The sequence below is a fragment of the Scophthalmus maximus genome, chromosome 8 (genome assembly GCF_022379125.1).
Source record: "Scophthalmus maximus strain ysfricsl-2021 chromosome 8, ASM2237912v1, whole genome shotgun sequence".
Classification (NCBI taxonomy): domain Eukaryota; kingdom Metazoa; phylum Chordata; class Actinopteri; order Pleuronectiformes; family Scophthalmidae; genus Scophthalmus; species Scophthalmus maximus.
Genome location: NC_061522.1, coordinates 14,255,001 through 14,281,716, shown reverse-complemented (window position 1 = coordinate 14,281,716; position 26,716 = coordinate 14,255,001). Strand labels below are relative to the sequence as shown.

General features: G+C 41.2%; 3 protein-coding genes and 1 long non-coding RNA gene across 7 annotated transcripts in view; 2 read left to right on the top strand and 2 right to left on the bottom strand.

Annotated features, from left to right (window-relative positions):
• Window positions 1–7,676: 7,676 nt before the first annotated feature.
• On the top strand, window positions 7,677–9,352 carry LOC118312559 (GTP-binding protein Rhes). The gene has a single exon (XM_035637270.2). The coding sequence runs from the start codon at window positions 7,982–7,984 to the stop codon at window positions 8,606–8,608; it is 627 nt and encodes a 208-aa protein (XP_035493163.1). The 5' UTR covers window positions 7,677–7,981; the 3' UTR covers window positions 8,609–9,352.
• A 1,456-nt stretch (window positions 9,353–10,808) lies between these two features.
• On the top strand, window positions 10,809–15,702 carry LOC118312560. The gene is made up of 3 exons (XR_004794249.2): window positions 10,809–10,954; window positions 12,366–13,859; window positions 14,746–15,702. It is a non-coding gene; the product is annotated as an uncharacterized LOC118312560 (long non-coding RNA).
• On the bottom strand, window positions 12,061–23,416 carry LOC118312558 (phosphoribosyl pyrophosphate synthase-associated protein 1). 2 transcript variants are annotated; one of them, XM_035637267.2, is made up of 11 exons: window positions 22,857–23,416; window positions 20,338–20,390; window positions 19,681–19,747; window positions 18,165–18,337; window positions 16,716–16,831; window positions 16,583–16,638; window positions 16,234–16,379; window positions 15,832–15,876; window positions 13,699–13,769; window positions 13,105–13,251; window positions 12,061–12,550 (listed from the first exon to the last, which is right to left on the bottom strand). In XM_035637267.2, the coding sequence occupies exons 1-11, from the start codon at window positions 23,012–23,014 to the stop codon at window positions 12,392–12,394; spliced, it is 1,191 nt and encodes a 396-aa protein (XP_035493160.1). In that variant the 5' UTR covers window positions 23,015–23,416; the 3' UTR covers window positions 12,061–12,391. The 2 variants fall into 2 exon arrangements, with proteins under 2 accessions (XP_035493160.1, XP_035493161.1); XM_035637268.2 differs by lacking the exon at window positions 15,832–15,876 and having other exon boundaries at window positions 22,857–23,414.
• A 1,169-nt stretch (window positions 23,417–24,585) lies between these two features.
• Window positions 24,586–26,716, bottom strand: part of si:dkey-45d16.4 (trichohyalin) — a 5,827-nt gene continuing 3,696 nt past the window's right edge. For all 3 annotated transcript variants that reach the window (XM_035638426.2, XM_035638425.2, XM_035638427.2), the window contains 2 exons: window positions 26,413–26,598; window positions 24,586–25,829 (listed from right to left, as the gene is read on the bottom strand). In XM_035638426.2, the coding sequence (XP_035494319.1) occupies window positions 25,702–25,829; window positions 26,413–26,598 (314 nt within the window). In that variant the 3' untranslated portion in view covers window positions 24,586–25,701. The remainder of the gene's footprint in view (window positions 25,830–26,412; window positions 26,599–26,716) is intronic.

The window sequence follows — 26,716 nt, the reverse complement described above, 5'->3', positions numbered from 1 at the left end:
ACCTCAGCCCTGAGTCACTGTTAAACCAGCAGATTGATTATGGAGCAGGACACATTAACCCACACGTTTTGGGAGTGAGTCGAGAGGGTTTGAACTGGTTTCTCTTGCTTCCTGTTGACTCTCCATTCACTGTATCCACATTCTGAATGGACACACGGGAGATAACATGTGCTCAAATATTGGATCACGGTCCACTATTCGACCTGTTTATGTTTGGAATTAGGATATGCCACGGTGGTTTGACCGATAATGGGTGTGTCATGTCACTGACATGCCGAACGCAGAAGGAACTTGACAGCAGTTGCACCAAAGCCAGTCGAGTGAAGGTGAAAATATGTTTGACTCCATCTTCTCCAAACATTACAAGCACACTGGGTAAATAATTTCTTCATTTTAGTCGTGAGAATATTGATTAAATGAGCATTATAATCCCATTTCATTTTATACGTGAGGCTCAGTTATGAACCTGCTGCCGAGGGCCATTCGAACTTCTGTGAAACACCATTTGCTTTGCTAAGTGGTAAAATGATTTCTCCAATGAAGAAGTGTTTCTCATCAGCGAGTCCTTAATGAGCCCTTTCTCACTTGTCTAATGAGTTGGATTCACTTCAGTTAAGATATTATCACTCAGTGCCCCCAAATACTGTCACTCAAAACTCTGAACAGCTCTGACGCAACAATTCTCAGGTCAACAGAAATATTAGATCCATCAGACAAGAGACAGGGATGATGTGAATAGTTTCACCACTGTTTCAGCTGCACCTGCTGTATTTCCCTGTATTTTCCTTTGTATGGCCGATCATCCTTCCCCACAATCTACATTGATTTATCAACGCAAGGATGCTTCCACTGTGTGGTGGCTTTTGGGCCGGTTATTATACCCAGGAGATAAATGTAATATGTTCAGGCAGGCGTTCCATACAGTATTCGCAGGGCGGAGGGATGTTTGTCCATCAAAGCTCCCTGGTGATCTTTTGGCAGCCTCCTTAATCTCGCTGCTGAGGTGCTAATCAAGAAGAGACAGTTAATTACAGGGCAAAGAGCACTAAGTATAGGTGCATGGATCCGAGTGTTTTCTGTAATAACCCAAATGTGTGATGTTCAAAATGCACTTGGAATGAGAAAGAGGTGCTTTTGGAGCTTGTGTTATTGTATTTTCAAACTGTTGTGTTTTCGATACCAAAAAAATTCAGTGCATCAGAGGTAAACATGAAAAACATAAAAACATTTTTCCATCGCACAAATGCCCATCCAAGCAAATATTGGTGAGATTGTGTGCCACCGAATATCAGCACAAATGTACCCTGCATGGAGAGAAAACCAATTTCGGCACTTTCAATGCTCCAATGTCAGAATATATACACATATATATATATATATATATATATATGAAGAAGAGGAGATATTGTGCTTCACAAGTCAAGACGCAGGACAAATGGAGTCCAGATGGAGACAGAATGATAGCATCAGTGCGGCCAAACACCATCCTCATTTGTCAAGCCGACATATAACAATAGGGATGAAAACACAGAGCAACATAACAATGGCACATAATCTTCACTGCTCAACAAGACAAGATGCCCTGTCTCTCTGTCATGTAGTGATCACTTCATGTCTATCTGTTCAGATATGGAGACACAGATGGTGGTTATAGCCGGACTGGTGACTTGACTGTTGACGTCCATTATCCTGGCAGACATCCTGTCTGTCCATCAGATAGAAATACACTGCGGCATTTCGACACAAGCTTTAAACTCAAACACAATGACTTCAAAATGAGCTTTTGGCTCCAAATAAAGCATCTCTCCTCAAAAAAAAAGGTGAACAGATGAAAAAAAGGAAACAGATTACTGTCTATTTAAGTCAGGAAGAAAATATCAGGAGCACAAAAGCCAGCTGTATAACCATAAAGTAAAAAAATAAACAAAAAAAAGATAAAACCATAAAGATAATATCATTTCTCAACAAGGTGGGACTTTGATCCAACCCTGGCAGAGCCGGAGGCCATGTGGAGTTTGCTCAAGCACCACATCAACCCAGTGTTACAACAGAAGAGGAAGGATTTTACAGTGGAGGCAGAAGGCTGTCGTGAATAGGAAATTGATTTGCGTTTGTAGCAAGAATGGCACTCGGTAGAGCACATACCTCTGCCAAGGCCGGACAACATGACTGTCTACTTCATACAGAAGGAATATACAAAGAAAATAGAAAGTAGTCTGATATCCTAAATTATCTATGTGTCATAACAGAATGAGATAACCTGGACCTGTGGCCTAGGCCACATTCCTCCACCAACTTTGGAGAAAAATATAGTTGGTTTTTTTTCCACGTTCAGTGGAAAATGTTAGCCAATATGAACCTCCACCTGGTCAGTCGCATTTGCTCTGCAATTCCACACCACCACACTGACATTCCTAAAAGGTGAAGCCTGGGGTGGTAACCTAAGTAAATTGAACTGTAATATTGAAAATTGTCTTCTGGAGTGTGCCAGCACCAAGGTTGTATGTACTGCACAGCATCAGGTAGGCTGAGAGGACAAGGAACAAGTTGTAGAGTGTGTGTAGGCTAACACTCCTTCATGGACAGTCACGTGTTGGTTTAAAAGATGTGGCTCACAATATTCTATACTTTTACCTAATGTCAATAATATATGGTAATCCCATAGAAATACCAAAACCAACTATAAAATAAAATGATCCCATCAACAGATATTTCCCATGAATCCAAAGCGGTGATACACCGCAGCTCACTCTTCTGTACCACAGAGATCTGTTGTTGTCCATAGCCAATTAAAACACATCAGTGAGGATTAACATGGACACCGTTCATTATGAGTCAATGCCGCATACACCTCCTGTCGCAAAGCGGTCATTGAGCATCAAGCGTGAATTAATGTGCGGCAGAAAACAGTCCCCGCAAAATTCACTCTTCTGCTCCGGGGTAGGGAACAGTTGGAATGATTCATGCATTGTTGGTTTACGTCTTCAGATTTAATGGCGATAAGGAAATCATATACTTCAACTACATTTCAAATCACAGCATACATCATCTCGAGGCACTTAACAAAGTAAGATCGACACCTTACCATATCACAGAGAAACCCAGTGAGCACTTGGCGATGGTGGAGAAAAAGACAACTTCCTGAAATGGAGGGGAGAGAAGAGAGAACAGCAACTGTTGTTTAAGCACCGTCAGACTGATTCTTATAATGACAGTAATAATACTGACACTTACAGATGTAGTGACATTGCTAATTATCATTTAATAATCATTTACTACGTCAGCTTGTATAGAGTGTGATTCTTAGCAGAAAGTGTCTTTCGGGGTTTCATTATATATACAGTGATCCCTTTGTACCTGCAACACAACATCTCCAGTCCCTCTCCGGCCCAGCAGACGTACTGTAGGGACAGAATACTCCTGTTGCACTGAAGGTTGATTCACATGTGGGGCAACATTTATATTTGGAACATCTGTCAGATTTCAACACCATCACCTTGTGGCATCATCTTGACAGTGCAGCACACATTTCCCATAAGAATGTGGACGCAGACATTCGGGCCAGGGGGGCAAAGACACTGGCCACTTTCTAACAGTATACGGAGCCGGGGCCCCTTCCTCATCCTAAGACACACGGGGCTCATAGGAATCAGCATGTGTGCTTAAAATGAAGACACTCTGAAAACATAATAATAATACATTGGATCGTGGACTAGTGTGTGAAATCTCAGTGGCTCAGAAGGTTTAAGCAACAACAAATTAGCAGAATAACACTGTGAAATATATTTTTTTTTCCAGTCTGTGATGATGAAGTGAACAGACTGGAGGGGGAGGCTTTAGTGACCAGGTGGGAAGCAGAAGGGAATGCAATGATGAAAATAACTAAACTGAAAGCGTCGAAATAAGCAAGGCTGCATGGGAATACAAAAGGACAATGGCACATTCATTGCAATAGTGTCACGACATAGGGCATGTGAACAGAGCACACGCTGAACACTGAACAGGTGGACTAATAACAGCAGAGCAGACGAAGGAAGGGAGGATAGAGAAACACAGAAGTAACATGGCTTTAATGAACCATGTGACCAGCAATAGTGCACAGCCTGTAGAATAAAGGTCCTTTGATGCAGAGGGTGTGCGTTCAAAAAGGCCAGGAAATTCGTATAATGTCTAATGGTGAACAGCAGTGTTGTGTTTTGTAAAAACGCAGAGCTGAACATTCGTCCAAGTCCAACAGACGAAGCCATCTGGTCATCATTGTCACCGCAGGGCAGCGGGACCGTAAAATAAAAAATACAACAAAAAATGCCCGGGCATATGAGACGTAATGGTGCATGAGGCACATTTGCATTTGCATTGCAAGTGCACGCAAACATATCCAGTGGCCGCAGACAGGAGGTCCACTTTTTCGGTTTTAGCTCTTGACGGTGGTATTTTTAGGGTGTGTGGGATCCGTTCATACTATATCATTGTTTGTGGAATTCGTCCATTTACAAGTTGAGTATTAGGGTATATGCAGTACGCCGCAATACGCCTTTACAGCGAGGCCATGACTGTGTGACAGTGAGCCTGAAACTGAAGAGGCCAACATTAGTTTTATCATTCACTCGTGTGGTTTTCATTAGGTGACATGTGACTCAGGGCTTCACTGTAATTACTCCTGTTCCCCACATTTTATATAGATATTGTCATTTCTTATTCTCGCTTATTAACTTCCCTTTAAATGCCTTGTGTATGGCTGCATCAGATGGTCTTTTCCTGTAGTAGTGTTAAAGAAGTGTGTAGTTGTAGAGAGGGGGAGTGTGAAGGCATTTGCAATTTTTTTCCCATGTAAAATAATCAGAATGGGAGACGACAAATTATATGACAATGTGCGACTGATCATCATCATTTTTGTTCATCTCTCAGTTCATACACAAGCAACGGAGAAATAGAAGAAAAGCACACAAGTAGTATCAGCTAAATGTACGTCAAAACAAAACCACTACTAATTGCTGGATGTGCGTGTGAGTTAAACTCTAGAAGTTTGTTTTCAAAGTCAATTGCCGAGGAGGCAAAGCTCCTCCGATCTGAGTTCATGACTTGAACGTGTGTAGAAAAACTTTTTCCGTTCCAAAATGACTCATTCAAAAGCCAGAATCAGTCCAGCGTGCAACTTGCTGAGTGTGATGTGAAAGCTTCAAGCTTTCTGCACTGTGAATGGACTTTTTAGTAGTGAGTGAGTAAGTAAGGGTCGTCTGGTGTCCAGCAGTTAAACTTTCATTTTATTAATAGATATTTTCATTTATTATGGATGCTCAATGAGGCAATACAAAGACAAAAAGTAATTCTGTTTCAAAAACCTAACTAACTTGTATATATAAATATTGATTTAAGATAGATTAGATAATATTTCTCTCAAAGAGACGGTATTTTTGTAAATACACTCTACAACCGACCCCTATTGGCATAAACTGTACGCACACTGAAATAGTTTCCCAGGTACTTTGTCATTTTGGAGGCCTGAGGTGTTGAAGATGTGTTTCTTAACCATTGTGACGTTTGACGGTTAAGAAAATCTCGCGGAGAAACCCTGATCTAAATTCCACAGCAGTGACTGCAGCAATTAACGTTCCCCGCAAAGTGTAGGGTGAGGGCGAAGTCCCCAGCTAATATTGCTGCAGCTCTTCGCTCTGCTCCACCGCCCATCAGGTACAGCGGCTCCCCTGGGGAGACAATGTATGAGTGAATATTAAATGTGTGTTGGTCAGACAGCGGGGGGGGGGGGGTTTACGGTGTTCCCTGAGGCCTGTCGTAGTCCAACGCTGCTGCCTAACCTAACAAGGCAGGGATGGTAGCAGTCTGCGAGGCATCGCCAGTCTCAGGGGAAATTTAGGAAGATTACGAGTCAGGCTCGTTCCTCCAGAACAAACTCTGGAGAAAAGAAAAAAAACACTGGAGGCTGGCAGGACTCGTCCTCACGTACTAACAGGCAAGCAGGATATCTAGAGGGGCACGAAGGACAACTGAAGGTCATTCACACAGCCATGCACCTGCCATGTGTGACTGAACTGATCCATTAGCTGCTCACCCTAGAAATAGCAAAGCACCATCAGCTGATGGACAGATAAGCTCTAAAGAGGGCATTTTTATTTATTCTGAATTAACACCACACAAAGCTGAACAAACAGTTTTATCGTGGGCGTTCAAACTGATGGTTGAGAGCCACTGGTGCAACTGCAAGGAGTCCTGCCCCTCAGCTGACAACGCTGCTTTTTAGTTCTACACCCACACTGACAAAAGACCAAAGGGGGAAAAAAAGGCAAATACTCTGTCTTGCTGATAATCGCAGGATCAACCTGCTGCGTGTACTGAAGGGTTTTTTGTCTCTGAATGAACTAGAGTCCTGCTGCCGAGGTCCACCCTAAGATCACGAAAGTGGAGCGTGCCGCTTAGAGTTCTCAGACATCTGGACCGGCGGCATGTGTGTAAAAGAACTGATGTTACAACGCTACAATTGGTTTATAAAGCAGTCACTGGTCTGATCTGCTGCTTCACTATCAACCATCTGAACCGCTCGGGTCATCTGGAACAAAAATGGCCTTGTAGTGTTTGGCCGTCATGCCCCACCTGTGCAGAATACACTAAAAAGAAAAAAACAACTTGGCTCAGCTCAAACACGCAGTTAATTTAGAAAACCAAGAAGCCTTTCTGTTTGGAACCCCTCGACTGTATTTTCACGTGCGCCAAGAAGTTTGTTTATTTGTGAGCAGGATAAAACAAAAACCACCACCACACTGAGTGGAGGGACATGGGCCATTCTAATTTAGTGCGGCCGAAAGTTAAGGGGCGGATCCAGGATTCTTTATGTTTTGACAAATAAATATTTCAGGTTATCAAACCACTTCCTTTTCTTTTATATATATATATATATATATATATATATTATTATTATTTTTTTACTATAAGAAATAGACAATCATGTGTAGGATTGTACAGCCTTGGCAGAGTTGTGCACTCTACTTCATGCCATTACAGTTGTATTTCCATTTCTTCTTTTTTTTTTTTACCCTTTTAAAATCCTATCCGTCTCTTAATATTGCCTTTTCATGCCATCATGTTGAAAGGTACTATGCAAAAAGACTTCCCCTTCCTAACCAAAACTAAAATATTGAGGCCATTGTTGTTACATCAGACCTTTTTAACATAATGTACAGTGAAAACAGTGGCACATACAAAATCGGTTGTTTTTCCCAACAGGAAACTGATCTTCAGAGTAGCATAAGCACAAGTTTGATAAACCAGCACGGTCATGTTTTCATCTGTCAACAAATCCCCTTCCGGTGGTTGTGATTTATGACGCGAGGGATCCAGAAGGTAAATAATTCACTACTTAAAATCGGAATAAATAATTATTTTAATAAAATGATTCTAATACTAGGCTCCATGTCTGCATGTTTCCTAACATTGTCACAACAGAGGCATAAGAATAATGGGCAGATGGGGTTTTCCACGCTCCGCCTTCTGTTTATTCCCTTCCAGACACCCCCCTCCTTTCTCCTCCTGAATTGGCCCCCGTATACTGCTCTGCATGCTCTGCCACCATTGGCTGCCTGCGTGTTACACTTCAACAGGCTGCCTTCAGCCGATTGGTTGCAGCTGCAGGAGGGCATGGAAGCCATCTCACCAAAACAGGCATAAAAGGCAGTGGGTGAGAAATCGGAGACACAGACGAGCACCCAATACAGCAACTTTGAGGAGCGCTGACAGTGAGCTGCTGCCGGCTCGAAGAAGAGAAACCGACAGGTGGAAAAGAAGCTCGAGACGAAGAGGCATGAGGAACTGCTGAAGGGGAGATTTTAAAAGGAGAACTCGTCGGAGAGGTAGAAGTCAGTGACAGAGACGGAGAGTCCTGATAGTTGTGGTGTCAGTTTTTCAGCAGTTGTGGTAACCACTGAGAGGAAGTGACTGTTTTGGCCCCCCCAAAAAACACAAAGTCATCATGTCCCTGGAGGTGAAGGAGAAGACGAAGGTGCGTCTGGTGTTCCTGGGTGCAGCAGGAGTGGGCAAGACCGCCTTGATCCGGCGTTTCCTCCAAGACACATTTGAGCCCAAACACCGGCGCACAGTGGAGGAGCTGCACAGTAAGGAGTACGACATCGGCGGGGTGAAGGTCACCGTGGAGATTCTGGACACCAGCGGCAGCTACTCCTTCCCTGCCATGCGCAAGCTGTCCATACAAAACAGTGACGCCTTTGCACTGGTGTATGCCGTGGACGACCCCGAGTCCCTGGAGGCTGTCAAGAGACTCCGGGAGGAGATCATGGAGATCAAGGAGGACAAGTACACACCCATCGTGGTGGTGGGCAACAAGGTGGACCGGGGGGAGGAGCGCCAGGTGTCCGGCGGGGAAGTGCTGTCAACCGTGGAGCTGGACTGGAACAACAGTTACCTGGAAGCTTCGGCGAAGGAGAACGCCAACGTGGTGGAAGTGTTCAAGGAGCTCCTGCAGCAGGCGAACCTTCCCAGCCGCCTCAGCCCCGCGCTACGCAGACGCAGGGAGACCTTTCCGAAAGACACCGACTTCCGGCCCCCGATGAACAAGACCAACAGCTGTATTCTGTCATAACGGGGGAAGAGAGGATAAAATGTTCTGCTGTAAAAAAAAAATTATAAACACGAGATGAGATGAGAAGACAGAGGGAAGATAAGAGGGGATGTTGTGAGACAGACTGCTGCTGGACTTCGGTCGGTGTTGGTGTGGAGGGAGGAGCTGCCTGGTTGTGATGAACAAATACACTCCGGGATTCACAACGGAGAGGAAAAGACGCTGAGACACAGAGAGGTGTTGAGACTGAACTGAAACCGACTGCCACCTGAGTTAAACCGAGAGAGGGACGACACGTCGATCCCTCAGTCGTTTACTTAATGTTACGTTGTTGCTGCTTATTTGGTGACATGCTGCTGTTCTTTAGATCAATGTATAGCTTTTGAATTTTTAACTCTTCACTCGCATCGAGGTACTTGGACTGTTGCAGACAGATTGTTTACCGGGGCAAAGAGAGTGTCAGTGTTGTGGTTTGTGCTAAAACTTGTATTCCCCGTGTAAACTGTTTCAATTGACCACTTCAATTCTGTAGCATCACACCGTTTACAATTATTTGTATTCAATTTCAATGTGCCATGCAGCGCGGCATTACTCTTTCTCTAAACAGAAGTGGTGAAATGCAAATGTGAACTGTAAAAATGCACTTTTTTTTAATTTGAAATTACTATTCAAAATGGTTTTTTTTATAAATTAATTTTTTTATTATTACATGCTCTCACAAATGTTATGTTGCTGTTTATACAATAAATAGAAGTGTAATGTGTGTTTAAATGTGTAATAAAAGACAAAGTGAAATTTGTTGTGTTAAATTGATCATTACTGTCAGTGCAGCAGTGAATGGCAATATATAGAACTAAAGAAATGAACAGAACAGGGATAAGATGCCATTTTAAAGCTATATAGTGCTGTAATGTGAGACTGTTTATGTCTTCTGACATAATTTATAGGTCAATTTAATGTATATATTTTTGAAGTTTCAATTGTACATATCCTTGTCATCCAAAAACAGAATTATTCATTTTTTAATACAATTTTTAAGAGCTGCGTTCTTTGTGAGGTCCGGAAATCGATCTGAAGAGGGGAGCACTGGAATGTGTCACGTTCAGTAAAAAGCTTGCTGGAACAGACAGACATATGCAGACAACAGACATTTTGAGAAATTGTGACCCAACAATAAGAAAAAAATGAGGGGCTCTAAACTCTGACAATGAAAAATGTAACAGCACTGGCAGTATACATGATTGACAGAAGCAAGAATAAAGATTATTTCTGCTTGGATCCCACTTTCTGAATTCACGAACCATTCCATCCACGGATGGAATATGAAATTGGGACAAAAATAACCCAACCAGTGCCAGTTAAAAAGTATACACAGTGTTCTTGTTGGATGAAGTGAGTCAAACTATTTAACCAATATGTATAGTGAACTGAAAGAGAGAAAATGCAAGAGGTTGAGCCCAAGATTTCTATCTGTCACCATCTACACCCAACACATAATTTTTTAAGATATCTGTCGCCATCTATTGGTGCAAAACACACAAGGCAATGACTAAAACTCATAACAACTCAGTGTGCAGCCCTTGTGTACGTGTGGCTATTGTGGTACCTGGTACGTCCGATGAGGCTTGAACCTCAAACTTTGAACTAAAAACTCAATGAGAGATTGAGAATATTTGATTTATGTTCATATGTGGACATTTGAGGCTTTTAAATGAGTGATTTTGTACATTTGAAATTCCCATGAGCCAAAACAGACCTCGCTCTATTGGTTTCATCTGGAGAAATCTGTGCTGATATAATGTGTACACAATGCTTTTATGAACAATTGCATATATTTCAGTTTGCAGTAAAAAAAAAAAGGACATTCATTCAAACATTTCCCATCTATGAAAAATGATTCCAACTTAAAATTACAAAGAAGATTGACATGGAAATTAAGGAGGCAGTGCGCACAGGCTCCAGGCCTGAGGGGGAAACTGTCAGAGTATCAAAACATTTTAAACTTAGTTCAAACAGGACTCCTGTCTAAGCAGTTGACTAAATGCATCATTGTGCAGTTCCTTAAATAGCCGTGCATGCTTCCCCTAAATGCAACAAGCCAAGTAGAGACCATTGTAACGCTCAGGTAGAGCTCCCCCCACCCCCCATTCCATCAGATTAGACTGAAGTTTCCTGTTTTAATTTGAGGAAGTGGCCGAGTAAACGTTTGCCGGCAGTTCCTCTTTCAGTCCACATTTAAAACATTCTTCCGCACTTTGCTCTCGTTCATTTGCGAAGGGATGGAGGCGCCGCAGCTTCACTGTCAAGGCAGGTGTGTGGATCTGACATCTTGTAACACCGGGTTCTACATTAAATCAGGTGTGAGAGGTACGTCTGGGGACTCCGGGGGAGCTATTCTATGCAGACTACCTGCATCTTAGCGTTAGGTTTATGAGCCAACTGTAGCTACAGTGAGACAGGCTGGTGATATCATTTTGGACTCCGTTTCTCAGATGTCTTCGCCACTGGACTTGGTCAAAGCTCCTCAGCAGATTAAAGCAACTCTGAGGCGTTTAGAACAAGTTCAGGGTCCTGGACAGAATGCAGCAAAATTAGACAACTTCAGAGCAACGTTTAGCTGTTTGTGAGTTGCCTGCATATAAACTTAATTGTTTTATTTTTTGGTCTATTTACTACAATGTTTTTTTTCTGCCTAAGCAGCACAGTAAAAATAACTGGATAATGTATCGTCTATAGTTACTCTGACTGAGCCTTTACGTGTCGTGTTAATATGTGAGACGATGGTATATACCCAAAATGTAAAATGTAAACTGCATTACAGTTGAATTAACAGTTTGTATCCACCGAGGTAAATATCCTCAGATCTGCAGTGTATATGATATCACAACTTGCCACTTTTGTCCATTTGATTTTACAATTTGTGTATAATCTAGTTTTTTTAAGTGGCACGTGAAGATTAATCACTATTTGTTTAAGATACATCACAAACGCAGCAGGAACTATTACATAAAAAAAATTCAAAGACATGGCATGTTTTAATCCTCGTATCCCAGAGCCCTGCCGGCATTAACAATTTTATCTTGCACTGCATTGCATTGCATTGCATTTCCTGGTAAGAGCTGTGCTGTTTAATAATAATAATATACTGTAAGTGACAAAAAACATCATGCTATGCAGAGATCTTTGGCACAAACCCTAACAGCTTAATGATGAGCTGAACAATGCAATGTGACATTGCCGTGCCATGCTTCATGAAGCAGGCAGCCTCCGCTGTGAAACTGCTACTGAAACTCGGAGTGTAAAACTGTTGTACTGTACATTTCTGACTGTCTTCAACCTTCCAATGCAAACCATGCTAGCGTTTCATAATGCCAGCTGTAGGACTGTGCTACTGTTATCAAGTTACTCAAGTATAACCGAGATTTTCACCATTTTAAAATCGACATAGTTAAAAAAAAAAAGAAGAACTTTAATCACCCAAGAAGAATAGTTTTATTTGCCATGATACATTATGTTGCATTCTTTGTCTCCAAATGGTGGGAAGCTTATATTAGTGAAGTGAAACAGTCTGTAATGTTAGGTACATTTCCACTATGTAACACATGAGAGGAAGCAGAGTTTTAGTTGCTTCATATGTTACATACAGTAAATAGTGGCGAGTTCTGTCAGCACATTTATCAGCAAAACAAGCAGAACAACAGTTATAACAGAGACTGGATTATTGGTCCTTGGCGTATGTGTGCGTCTGCTTGTTAATGTATTTGCTTTGTGTGTGCAGGAATGTTAATGTATGAGTGTGTTGCCTCAGTCGTCCACAGCGATGTTGCGGAACAGATAGGCCATGGACTCCCCGTTGTGGATGCGCCGGATGGCCTCGGCAAGGATCATACTGACATCCACCGTTTTGATTTTTGGACACTGCAGCTTCTGAACCTCATGAGGAACAGTGTTGGTCACCACCACCTAGAGGCGCAACACAACGGTGTTAGGCAAAGCTCCTTAGCTTTCTGAATTTCTATAAATCTGTTACTCTAAATATGGTGGAGTGGAGTGAGGAGGAACATACGAATAACTGTAAAAAAAACAAAACAGGATCGCAAACAGCTTAAGTTGCTGTGTGTTATCAGGAAATAAAAGTGTGTAATGTGCAATGTTTGTTTTATTTATTTTTTTAGGTATTGCATCCTTCCTCCCGAGGCATTAATCAATGCACAAGATGAAAATGACTGGGACTATTCTTTGTTTCAGAGATGACAGAAAGACAGCCCAAGTCAATATGCATGTGCATGTACTGTGGCTAGAAGAGATTATATTAGAAGTTTCTGCTGGTACTGTTCTTAGCCTCTCATTTCCCGATTTTTTTTTCCAATTAATTGATTAGACTAGTTTAATTAAAGCACTTCCCAATAAGCTTTAATCATTTCAACATACTGTATAAATAAACAATCTTTTCAATGTATTTTTGAATGTCAACTTAACAGAAGACAAATCATTTTGCCGCCCACACTTGATTTTACCTCGTCGATCGCAGACTCCTCTATCAGTCGTGGTGCCTCTGCAGACAGCAGGCCATGTGTAGCCATGATGTAGATCTTATAGGCTCCCCGCTCCTTCAGGATTTCTGCTGCTGCTACAAAGTCCTCCACATCATCTATAATGTCATCCTGAGAAAGTGAATACAGAACATATTTGGATGTCGGGAAAAACTTTTTCTAGACATTTAGCGATCTACTTTTTAGTTAACATCATGGTGTGAACAATGTTGAAACATTGATTATTTATGATAAGTTTTTTTAATACCCGTCACTTGGGAAGTGGAATGAATAAACCTGTACAATAACCAACAAAATGGCCACATGAAAGAAGCTGTCAAATATTCTTCCCAAATAAGTTAAAGGCACCCTGTGTAGTTTTCTTGTGAACATACAAAAGTTATGTAAACATTTAGTGCTTACAAATATGCATGTTTGTATTTCCTTTCTTTAAAAAAAAAAAGAGAGCGAGAGACCAGATCTGAATCTTTTCAATACAACTGTTTTCTGGGATCCTATGGTTTAGTGCAGGAGGTGGATTTCTCGCTTGTTTAAAGAAAAATCTGTCTGAGGTCTTACAATAATGATGGCGATTCTTCCTCCTACATCTCCAACAACGGTGATGGGCGGCTTCTCCTTCGCCATCATCACTGAAAGACACAGACGGAGGAACAACATTTCAGGACAGGAAGTGAGATCTATCCTGCAACCCTCAATCAGGAGCCCATTCTTGAGGGGAGGTAAAGTTGGGGCGGATTTTTTGAGAAGGACTTTTTAAAAACAACAACATCATGCAAGAGAGCCCAACCCCCAACAAGTTTCCGGCTACCACAGCACCAATCCAATGAGAGAGCCCCACTAAAGACTGTAAAGAGCTGACTGCTTTGTGCTTTAGCTAAATTCAAACCAAGACTTCAGATTAAACAGTAGATGCAGTTGCAATTAACTGCTTTTGGTATAGTGTTCGATTGACATGTGGGTGTAGAACTTAGCCTCTTTTCAAACCACAGACCAAGATCAACCATTATTTGAAATCGAAATGAACGCAATTTTTTTATACAGATTAAAACAATGTTAAAAAAAACTTGGAGCTTATCTAAATTTGAGTCTCTAAACTCCAACATTTATAGTAAAAAAGTTAAAGGTTCAGGTGATTTCAAATAATAATCAATCAATGTCTAGAACCACCGCATCTGACATGTCAGGTCCCCCCCCACGACCGCCCCGACCACGTCAAAAACCTTCTTCAAACCTTCTTCCTGACATCCGAGGCACATTCAGATGTCAGTCTCCAAATTCATCACAAAATCATTCAGCAAAGCCTGAAAAATACCTTTCATTTAAATCCATTCTGAATGGAATGGATACCTGGATACTATTGCTTGGCAGGATTTTGTTCACAGCAAGCAACGAATGAACTATAATTTCAACATCATAATCAACAGTTTGCCAAGTTAGATACAATTTCCTTACCTTAATAAAGTAAGAGTATTTTTTAGCATGAGTCTACAAATAACGTTGTTAAATGATGTGTGTGTTTGTCATGTATCTACTGGGCATTCAGGCACAATAGTGTAAGTCATATTGTATATTCTCACTCCAGTAATATTTTTTTTTTCATTTCAGACGAACCAAAATCACCTCAACCAAGCAGATGAGCGACTGAGGGATTCCAAAGATTATCAGGGGCACATCAGGGAAAATTTTCATCTCATGGCCCCACTGTGCTTCGGTGTATCACAAGTTCCTGATATAAAAAAAAAAACCTGATATGTATTCTCTGTTTCCCTGATCAGAAAACAAGCATAGAGAGACAGTCAGGCAGTGTTGGCCATTGAAAGAGACTGATAGGCCTTAAAAGCAAAGTCGGCTGAGCCCGCATTCTCATATGTACGGTGGTCAAACCTGAAACAATGTTCAAAGTTTTCATTTCCTTTTCACAAAAAATTCCATGCCACTTGCATTTCTGCTATTGAATAGGAGGTGTTGGCCAAGAGAACACCTGGAACAAGTCCCAAATATTTAATTCAAAGCCTCAGCAGTAAGCTGGGCGTGTGAAATAACTTATATCAATAAGGATTCAATCAATATTCAACGCAGCTTTTATTTAGCTCCAGGAAGAGGCCAAAAATAAAATGCATATGGACAAGACTTGCAATTGCACACATACAAACTATTAAGATTCTGAGTGGCACGGAGCAACGATTTTACTTTTACTGAACTACATATGTGACTGAAATGCAAATTAAATGTGATGTTGAAGTCAGTAATTTGTGCCATTGCTATTTTTCTTAAAAAATGCTACGGTGAAATCAAAAAGGCCAATCAACCCGCAGGAACAACAACAAAAAAAACACCATTCACGGTCAGGGATGTATGGATGGATGGACTGATAGATAAACAGATGTACTTTATTGATACCAAACTGGGAAATTCCTAAAATAAATGCCTCGTCTGGTGCTTTGGGGGCGGACAACTTTCTCTCGTTGCATTTCTCTTTGCGAATCAATTATTTAAGTGTTTTTGTTTTGCATGTTTCTTTTCCCCAGGGCGGCATACAAATAAAAACACATCTTATAGGACCATTGTCACTCTGATTATTGTGTCCAGATGTCAAATGAAGTGGAAACCCTCAGTAACTCATTCTGTCATTCCATGCACAGAGGAATAAACAATAGGAAGCACAGATGGATTCAAGCATCATGGTCATACTTGGGAGCTCTATCCCAGGGAATGGGACATGATGTCTGCTGCTTGCTGTGGCAAAAGATAGGATGTTACAAAATATTATGGTACAGTTAGACATACAACAAACAAAATGACAAGGCACTCTGATGTCAAAAGTAAATCATCACTTTCTGAAGAGGAGGTTCTAAATCCCAAAGCAGCTGTATTCAGAGGTAAGAAGACTTCCTTTAAAATCTAAGGTTGAGAGGGCAGGAGTGGATGGTAAATTCAGCTGAAGAGAGAGCAGACAAGACAAGAAGAGGAGGAAAATACATCCGTAAATGACTGTCAAAAGGTTAAAGACAAAAAAACAAAGACCAAACAAGTAGTAGAGACAGAGAAACTTTTGACTTTTGTGCACACGTATTGTTATGTTGTGTGTCTTACATGGCAGCTCCAGGCCGGTGTGTCCTGTGGTGGTTCGGGACAAGGGGGGAGACTGTCGACCGTCAGCCATGTCCGACTCCGAGTGATGGGCCTCCCCGTGCATCACGGCCAGGCCGAGCCGCAGCCTCTCAGCGTAGGACTGAGCTCTGACGAAAACAAACACGCAGACAAACAAGAGTCAAAGAAACTGACAAATACATAGGCAAGAGAGAGCAGACAGAAGTTTGCGCAAAAGCTAAAACATACCTACAAAGGACACAAAGCAGTAATATCAAAAAACAAAAGGGCAGTAAGAGCGTAATACGAATGAAACTGTCCATCATAACATTAAAAGAACTGATCTTCTCACCTCTTGGCAGCTGAAGGAGATTTTGCAACAATTATGGCATTCCTGTAGTCTGGGATCTGAGGAAAACAAAAAACATTTTATTGTAAAACATAAGAAGGAATAAAAAAAAAATTAAACTGTCATGTCCCCTCACCTCCTCCTGGATGTACTGGATGAGGAAAGGTGAGGCTCGGAGGTTATCGACGGGGAAACTGAAGAAGCCCTGGATTTCTTTCTGGTGGAGGTCCATGGTGATGATGTGAGTTATTCCTGAAACAACACAGACATGCGAACATGAGTTGGTACAGCTTCAGGACAAATTTCTACAGTGTTTGATGCTGCAAAATGACAGTGCTCTTGTCATATGGTAAAATAATACGTTGGCCGGGAAATTTGTTTAAAGGGATTGATAATCTGTTTTGGAATCTTTCAATTGTAACTCCTGCAAACCAGTCACGTTGCAGTATACACCCATGTCTGTTGAGACTCATATAGAGTGAAGACATTGAAGGAAATTAATAAAAGGTGTATGTTGACATACTTAGCATATAAATGTTTGACTTGTGGCAAAAATGCATTTGTGAGATCACAGTAAACTTCAACCTTTCATCACCATATTCTAAATAGTTCATCCTTGAGTCCATGTTGACGTTTGTGCCAGTTGTAACAAAATTCCCTCAAGATGTTCCTGACATATTGCAAGCACAAAAATATTGATTCAAAGCCTTTCAATAAGAGGTATTGAGACCATAAATAGCATATGAATTCTTGATCTGTGGCCAAAAATGTGCTTTGCACAGTCACGGTGATCTCCGACAAAATCTATATACAGTTCACCTTTGAGTCCAAGTGAATATGAACATGAAAACCTAATGATTCAACAGCTGTCAAAGGTGTGGAGGCCCATTGAACGTTGAGACAAAGATAGGAAAAACACCAATATATTCCATAAGAAACAAAATAAGAAGAAAGAAAAGAATTGCACTTTAAATAGTAGATCATTTGGTCCCATCACAGTTACCTACAGTCACAATATTTCTGCAGAGGAATCAGAGTAGATCATGAAAGTGGGCTTTCTATGTGCACACTGAGATCAACTCAATAAGGTATCGATATATTAGAGGTTAGGAAATTAATCACAGAAAATCATTAGCATTAGATATTCAAAAATCATGAGGAAAAATGATTGTAAAAACAACATATCCTAACTTAAGATAAACCTAGTGAGATGATTCCTCAGTATAAACACACTTCACTGAAGTCTAATCTTCCTCCTTTGTTAGTTTCACGAGTCCTAAGATGGATTTTCTCTCTCTCTATATCCCACACGCTGCTTTCAACAGACTGAAAACACGTGAGCTAGATTTTGAACAATTCCTCTTCAATTGTTAACGAAAAAGGTTCAATTTAAAGATATACCACCTGGCCTTTAGCTGGAATACATAGATCATGCATTCACAAACAGAAGATATGGTGTTTCATTTGTACATTTTTATGTGATGGAAACAGGACAGGACACTGGTTACATTGGTCTATTTCTCTAATCTCCGTTTCCATTTAAAAGTTTGAATGACAAAAGGAAAATTCAACATGCGGTCCCTACCAGCTTTAGCTAACATGGATGTGAGCAGCTTGCAGACAATGGATCCTCGCTTCCTCATCTTGCACTGCTTGCTGTATGGAAAGTAGGGAATGACCCCGATGATGTTCTTGGCACAGGACGTCTTCAGGGCATAGGCCATGACCAGCAGCTCCATGATCGCCGTGTTGACATCTCTGACAAACAACACATTCAATTCAATACTATATTAGAAATTATAACCTGTAAGAGCATTGTGCAAAGTTTGAAACCTGTGTTCTTTCACGCAAAAGATATAATCAGATGGTTTACAGTGCTGACCTGAAGGGGAATGAGGGCTTGGCAGCGTCATTGTCTTTTTTAAAGATCATCAACATATAAACCACTGTAAATAAATTAGGCAGTGTGCAGCAAACCTGTTTTGTTTGGGGTGTTTTCCCCATTGTTTTCACTTGGCCTGGCTTTTTTTGGGACCTCAATCAGCTTTTCCTCTGAGCAGCCAGCCAAAACTCATCTTAAAGTGCAGACGTACTTGATCAAGTTACAACGAAAGAAACAAATGACAAACTGCACAACTGAGCTTGGCCTAAATGTGACTGTGAGCTCTAGAAAACACTTGCATGTAAGAAAATATCACCATGATGGCTGTTATTCCATTGACCAAGACAGTTTTACAACCTCAGAAAAGCAGCAAAGCTGTTGTTAGTGTAACCGGACACGGTATGTAGCCATTTTGGCCTTGACAGCTTGTTGAAACCAGAGATCCGACACAGGCAGGTCGGTGGCTTCCTGGATCTGCACACACTCACACCAGGAAACTCAAAAAATGTGATGTCCCCTGCCTCGACCTCTGACCGTCTCTCAGAGCTCGCCTCTTTGCCGCAGCAAATCAATGATTAACAAGTCCAATGGCCACAGTCAGTGTCGCCTCTTGGGTTTCACTTTCTGCAGAAGGAAACTTATTTGGACTCTAAGCTCCCAGGCAAAAGGATGCACGAGGATTACAAACCCTTACCAGGATCACAGCACATACAGTGGAAGTGTTTAGACTTGTTTCAGTTAATAGCAGAGTAATGACACTTTGGCACAGCTACTGAGAATGTGATGGCAGAGATAGTGCGCTAGCTCTGTTCGGTCACAGGCTCTTAGTCACGTGAATGCAATCATGAGATATTTAAAGGTTTGTCAAAAATACAAGGTATTCTCATTCAGTCATTTGTTTTATAAAGCACAATTAAGCTTTAGCAGTGTAAAACTATGATTAGGTAATTAAATAATCCAGTGACAGTCTTTAGGGATTAAAGGTATTAACATTTACACCACAGCATGGTTATTGGAAGAAATATATTAAAAGCTATACCTCACGATTTAAGATTAATATGCACTTGTTTTGCTGTTCAGCCTTTACCAACTCCTGAGAAAAATATCTGTCTCTTTGCTTTCCTAGATGCTTGACTGCCCTCAGCTGCATGCTACTGCTAAAAACCAGTCTGATGAGAATGAACCAAACATTTACATTAAACATGTACTTCAGTCTCACCTGGGAATGGTCTGAATGATGAAGATGTCTTGTCCACGGACAGATTCTTTCACATCAACTCTAGTCTCTGAAAAGCCAAAACCAAAGCCAAAAAAATCAATGAACGCAATCATTTTAGGTTCAAGTGAGATAACGTTTAACCGCGTAGTTTTCTGGAGAGATCTGATCATAAGTTGACGGCTTTAAGTTTGTGAGTGCACACCTGCTGTTACATGTGTCTCCAGTGACCACTTGTGATTGGATGTCACTTCAAAGCTCTATATGCAAAAACACACCCGTAGACCTCTTCACAAATACCAAATGATGAGCATACAGATGCGTCTGTTGTGTACAGTATGGAGTAATATCATTTTCAAAAATCAATATGTGGGGGGCAGTGTTCACATTGTGACCATGGCGTCGCGCACCACCGGAGATTGCCACCGAGCTCTGCACTCAAAGTAAAAATGATTTCAACTTTGAACTCGGATGCCGATGACCCAATCGAATAACCACTGTATGCAACGTTACCTGAAAGTGGTTTGATTGATCGGGTCGCAGCTGTAGCTGTTCACTTATGATCGGATCACCTGAGACAGATGTTAACACCAGGTCTGACCAGGGCCTAAGACATCCAATGTGGAAATGAGAAAGCCTGAGCAGAGTTTGCAGCCTTACCTGTATTTGACTCTTGATAAACCACCGACTTGCCCAATTCCACACCCAGGCGTCTGGAGAAAGAAACAACACAGCAGTCAAGGGTTAAGTGTTAAAAAAGCATGGCAGCCATAAAAGCCCACAAATGTAATGTTCTGTTAAGATCAGCTGCTTAATTGTACGATTATAAATCTGTTACCAGCGCCAAAGATGGAAAACAAGATTCAGAGAGCACTTGGCAGAGAGACACACGCTAACCTGATATTAATTCAGTGTGATGCCTCAAATAAAACTCTGAACAAGCCTGGGCATCATGAAAGCAACTGAGCCTCGGGCAGAAAATTTTGCTGTTGATTTTGAGAGCGACGGGTTACATAACAGTGCCAGTTGTAAAGAATGAACTTGGTGGCTCTTTAAGCCGCGTCGCAGATGAGTGAGGAGGACCTGACTTAGTGACAATGAGAGGCTCCAACAGTTCAGTCAACAGTGATCCCACTAGGCCAGACAGGCTTCTCTGATCTGACACTGCCGCCTCACCCGGTTTACTTCACTCAACCTCAATCTTGTTCCAATATTTGATATAGTGCCATCATGTGTTATGGCAGTGGCACGCCAAAGAAGAAAACAAATGTCGACGCTGCACTTGTGTTATTTCCCTTTATAGATACACTTATCTAAAAGGGAAATCTGCTTGAATATTGCGAAGATGAATATGTCTGCAGCCTTTTAAACGGATTCATACAAGTCACATTCAGAGACGAATTCCATTGTAATAAAAATAAGGATGACTTCAGTCACAGCTGTACTCACACACAGCCCAATTGCCACACGCACACCTCAGTGCTCCTGCTAACCTTTGCTCCGTAAGAAAACGCTACTCTGCTCCACAATGGCAACATAATCTCCTTAATGATGTTTTGCAATTTTGCCAAACAATGAAAACTGAGAAAGCTAAGCTCCTTTTCACCTTGTGGGCAAATAATGCAACTTGTGCTTTGGCTGTGTGACAGTTCTGCATTGGAGGGGGGGGGGGGGCATGTCCATTCCCAGATTCCAGTAGGCCAACTAGATGAAGAGATATTGGTGTTTGCAGAGCTCTGGATAAGTATTTTCACAAACAGATCAGCTCATATTGTTGATGTATATTGATGTCATTCAGATCTCACATAGTTGAACTTGTTTCTCAATTGAACCAACACCCATTCCTCAGCAGCATGAATCACTGCCTATTAAAAGCATCTGGCTTCCAAAGTGACACAGTCTTTAGTATGTGCATTTTACCACTTCATAGACAAGAGCCGTGCCTGTACAGTATGCTCCTGTCATCGTAATGATTCTCACTGACAGATCCTTTGAATCTCCCACATGAACACTCGGGGGGAAAAAGGTATTTGTCATAATTGAATGAAGCATATCTTTCGTCCTCACTGCACAATGCCGAGCAGTCTGTTGTTAATCTACATTGACAGTTTTATGGGTAATTATGATCCCTTGATTTACAGACTTAATCAAACGGATACCTACAAAGTTCAAATTATTTACCGGTTGTAAAAGCCACCTAAAGAGCAGTTCCATAATTATTATGTTATTTGTTTTTAAATGTGACAAACCCCAACCATTGATCAGCAGGAGAAACTCGAAGGTTAGGTTAAAGCTTTGATTCATGAGTCAATATGTCAATATGTTATGAAACTTGGAATGAGAGTGCGTGAACTAGTTATAAATATGCAGGATTTTGGACAATGCAAAGCAGGGTATCAGACCACCCCGAGCCAACTGAGCCAACGATTTGATCACCTATGGAGCAGGGAGGCTGCAACAGGGATTTGAGTTGTAGACGCAACAAGTGACAAGCCAAAAGTGTGCTGCACTTGTAGTCGAATAGAACATGTAACCAGATTGTTTTGCAATTCGGTCGCATGAACACTGCCACACGGGTGATCCTGCCATGCTGAAGCATTTGCTTTCCCTCTTAGTACAGACACGCTGTTATTGTTGTTGTGTCCGGTAGTTCAGGCTTTAGCAACCTCGGTGTCAATCATTAAACCTGTTGACGAGTGGAGAGGTGCACTTTGTAAGATGTCGCTTCTTCTCAGTTGTCCATGTAGTAACATAACATGACACATACCTGCAATATCTATTGTGTGTGATGTCGATCAAACAATTTGCAAACTTAAGGAGCGTGTCCCCTCTTCTTCTGCACTGATCATCTCCATGTTTTGAAGAAGATGGTGTCAGTGTCATGACTCCAGCAAACTCCAGTGTGTGTGTGTGTGTGTGTGTGTGTGTGTGTGTGTGTGTGTGTGTGTAAAGCAACACAAAAACCCACAGTCCTTCGCCTCAGGTCCTTTGCAGCTATGATCCAAAGATATACTGTCAAGGACTTGGCAGTTGACAACGACAAGACCAATCATCACAATCGCGACTTTAAAGGTTGTTTGAAGAAAACGAAACAAACACACGCCCGCCCGCACACACACACACACACACACACACACACACACACACACACACACACACACACACACACACACACTTACTCTGTGATCTTCTTGGCCAGCTCGGTGCCGGCGGTGCTGGAGTTGGCGGAGAAAACGCGGTAGCCGCTTCTTGACACGTTCATCTTGGTGAGACCATACGACAGTTTGGGGGTGAGAGAGACCAGAGACCTGTGACCACCGAAGCGCCTAATAGGCATGTTGCTCCAGAAGCCAATGTGTGCGATTCGTCACGATTTCACCAAATCGTCACAAAAAAAACCCCAAAACAAATCGTCTTTCCCCCGAAGAGCAGTTTTTTCGCAGCAGATCGAAGCCCCCCGGTGGTTTCACGGAAGTGACCACCGACGTGGTTGAACGCGACACTGTACACAAACTAACTCCGACACAAGGGGCTCGCGCCGCGCCGCGCCTGTGACGTGGGAACGACTCTCGAGCGGAAGAAGCACCAGACCGAGCCCGAGCCTCGTTTCCACGCGGCTCACTGAGTCTTCGCCGTTTCCGGAACACACGCCAATCTGTTGTCAGTATTAACTCCGCTGCTAACATTCAAATGTGGCCACTGTAAACTTCGCAGCAACGCGGTCGCAGCAGCAGCAGCGAGGGGGAGGGGAAGAAAACGCCACAGGCGCACGTTTATTGGAAGAGAGAAGAGCGGCGTTTAGGACAGCCAATCAGAGACGACGTCGAAACAAACAGGGGGGCGTGTAAGATATCATTTTGACCACTCAGCGCGCAGGATTCGTATGACCTACATTTAAAGCGCAATGACCAAATAAACGTGGCGATTCGTGGGTGGGGTTTTTTGCCCAAAATTTAACCTAACAGGCTGCACTGACGAAAATAACAGTTGACAACCACCACTTGCACCATGCCTGCATATAAGTAATCACATACAGATAGATTATATTATATTATGCATAAATCCTACATCAAAAACATGTTGAATATATTAATGGAATCAAATTATTATCAGCTAAATGTAGCATAAGTACTAATTTAATTTCAAATTGCTATATCTAATACCATATGCTGGAGGTGCCACACTATTGGTGCAATAACCAACTGTGTAATATTTATATTTAGCCTCCATGTACAACTATTGCTACTGCTCTGTATATAGTATTTATGGACCTTTTTTATTTAATGTTATTATTTTGTTATATTTTGTACATACTAATACCTTTTTTGTAAATCTCTTTTTATATTCTTCTGTCCAATTTGCTGCTGTAATGCCCGAATTTCCCCATTGTGGGACGAATAAAGGTATTCCGTAAAATCTGAAAAGTAAAGTAGCATGACATGAAAATAAACAAAGAATGGATACCTCAAAAATGTGTTCATGACTACATCTTAGTAAAACATACATACACAAGAAGACGCCTTTCCTGAGTTTCATAATGATGCCATGTAAAGTAAAGCTCCATGACTTGAGATAATGTGAAATCTTTGGATTTGCTGCCCTGCACTGTAGAAAAACTATTTCCAATTTTGAAATAGTGACCATATCATGAAGCTATACTGACATATAATACTGTATCTGTCTTATGCAGCAACACTGTAAGCTAACTAAAATTGCTCACTGATGATCATGATGAACTCACACTAACTTATCTTTCTCTTTTTTGTAATTTGCAGAATATATGTAATCATCTTATTAGGTCTTATCTATTATTCTTTAATTTTTTCCAACATATGTTATGTTTTGGGTGTTTAAGGAAAAACAGAATTTAACTTAAAAGCATTTAAATTAACAATATACAGAAGATTACAGCAGCAACTGTTTATTTAACAATTCATTAACCGAAAACAAACTACCTGTGAATCAGTCGAAAACGTAAGACCTCTTTATCATCAATTCCATGTTTACATACATTAATTGCACCTAAATCTAACAAATTAAACTGAGGATGCTGACATAAAAATCTGGTAGCAAAATAAATGTACACACCTAAGATGTGACATTATCACTATTAATATAATTTCAGTTAAAAAAAACTGTCAAAAGTTTCTTCAGAAGCTATAAAATGTGGGAACACACATAATGGGTTATTTCAGTGTGAAATTTTGCAGTAGTTACTGATCAATGTGCAGTGTATTCACACAAAGTCAGTAAAATAAAGTTTTACTTGATGAAAAAGTCTTCAGACTGAAAAAAAAGGATAGTGGCTAAACAAGGCATGGGTCAAATTATTGATGTGGTACATGCTACACTGCTTGCAGAGGCTTGAGCTGCATCATTTCTATAATGTTAATTGCTTAAATACAAAGCTATTCTTATTTCTTCTTCTTATTTTCCTTCATGTTCCCGCAATGAATGATCTCCCTTAGACGGTCAATGGGACACAAAGGAAAAAACGGTCATCCACTTCACTGATATGGTGTGATCTGTGTCTTTCAGTTTTGTCTCAGTGGTTCCGTCCAAGATACCGGAAACTTTTCTGCATTCCGTTTGTCAGGTGACAAATCCAAATGCGGGCTGTGCTATGCGGAGCAAAACACAAAGGGAGTTCCCCTTTGGAATCTACTGTAGACGGATCAGCTGCTGTGCAACTGGTTGAGGCTTTCAAAAACACTGTCAGCAAGTGTGTCTGCGTTGGTACTTTGAGTACCACACACACATATCTGCTCAAACCCATAAATTCACACTACTTACTTGTTTGACTGTTAAGATCGACAAAGGCAACAGTACACGTAGCAGCACACTACCGTCCCACATTTTAACTCTCAATGCACTGTCAGTCTCTTTGATCGATTTCTCACTTCCTTCTCATTTGATGTTCTTCTTTTTTTTGCAGTCAAGTATGTTTTTTCCCTGTATTTCATGCTGACTTTTTTTTTTTTTAAAAGATGGCACTTAAAATGCAGGTGATACACGTTTTCCCTTTCAGCCTTTCAGCACCTTCTCTTTTAACAGGTCCAAGATGACCTGCCTCTCTTGGCTCTCCAACTCAAATCTCCGTTCTCTCTCTTTTCTCTCAGCTGCCAGACGTTCCCTCTCCAGAGCAATCTTACCTGAGGATTAAAAGAAAGGGAAATTACATTTGGTATTCCCCTTTGAAGAGGATGGCAGTGATGAAAGTCGGTCTTTTCGAGATCAGTTTTCAGCTTATCATTTTATCTGTAAGCAACAAGTCTATTGTATTTTCAGCAATGACTTCGCTGCATGTGATGTTCATTATTTTACTTCCTTTTCTTGAACTTAGCCTGCTTAAAGACATCTGAACCTCTGCCCCATTTCATATCTTTACAAATGAAATGTAAATTGATTATCAGGCTAATTTTGATTCAAACTTTATTATTTTATTTTTTTTGACCAGGATGAAAATAAATACGATTTTTGAGCATTTTACTTGAACAACATTGCATCAGAAGGCCCGGAATTGATTGTCAATTTTAAAAATGTGATAACTTATTCATGAACAATTTACATCAGTGACAAATGCAAGATTACAAGCTTCCTGATAGTTAAGATTTAACTGTGGCTCCAAAAAAAAAGTATAACAAGTAATAATAAATACTGTCACTAGGACAAATACCTCTTATTTATTCAGGGTTGGATTTAAAATCACATGACACAGTGTTATTAAAAACGTACTCCTCTGAATATCTAGTTCCTCCCGACGAAGAGCGAGCTCCTCCTCTCGCAGGCGTTGCTCCGCCTCTGAGCGTTTCTCCAGGAAGCTGAGAATCTCAGAGTAGGTCTGGCAGCAGCACTGGCAGGGTTGCTTGGCTGTGGGCGCCGCTGACAGCTCAGGTAGTTCCTCACGATCTTCCTCTGATTCTGCCGGGACAGCACTTCATTTTTTTTACATTTGCTTATCATCTGATCGACTTATTGATTTCCTCTGATGAGTGGAAATCGCCTGCTCCTTCAATTTCAGCCATCGCATAAAGATGAT

Bases quoted from the DNA above. Each gene is read 5' to 3' on its own strand.
- LOC118312559 (XM_035637270.2), top strand. From the start codon at position 7,982: ATGTCCCTGGAGGTGAAGGAGAAGACGAAGGTGCGTCTGGTGTTCCTG.
- LOC118312558 (XM_035637267.2), bottom strand. From the start codon at position 23,014: ATGCCTATTAGGCGCTTCGGTGGTCACAGGTCTCTGGTCTCTCTCACC. The intron at 19,748-20,337 runs GTAAGGCTGCAA...TTGGCTTTTCAG, and splicing joins TTATCAAGAGTCAAATACAG to AGACTAGAGTTGATGTGAAA. The intron at 16,380-16,582 runs GTGAGAAGATCA...TGTTTTCGTCAG, and splicing joins TCTCCTTCAGCTGCCAAGAG to AGCTCAGTCCTACGCTGAGA.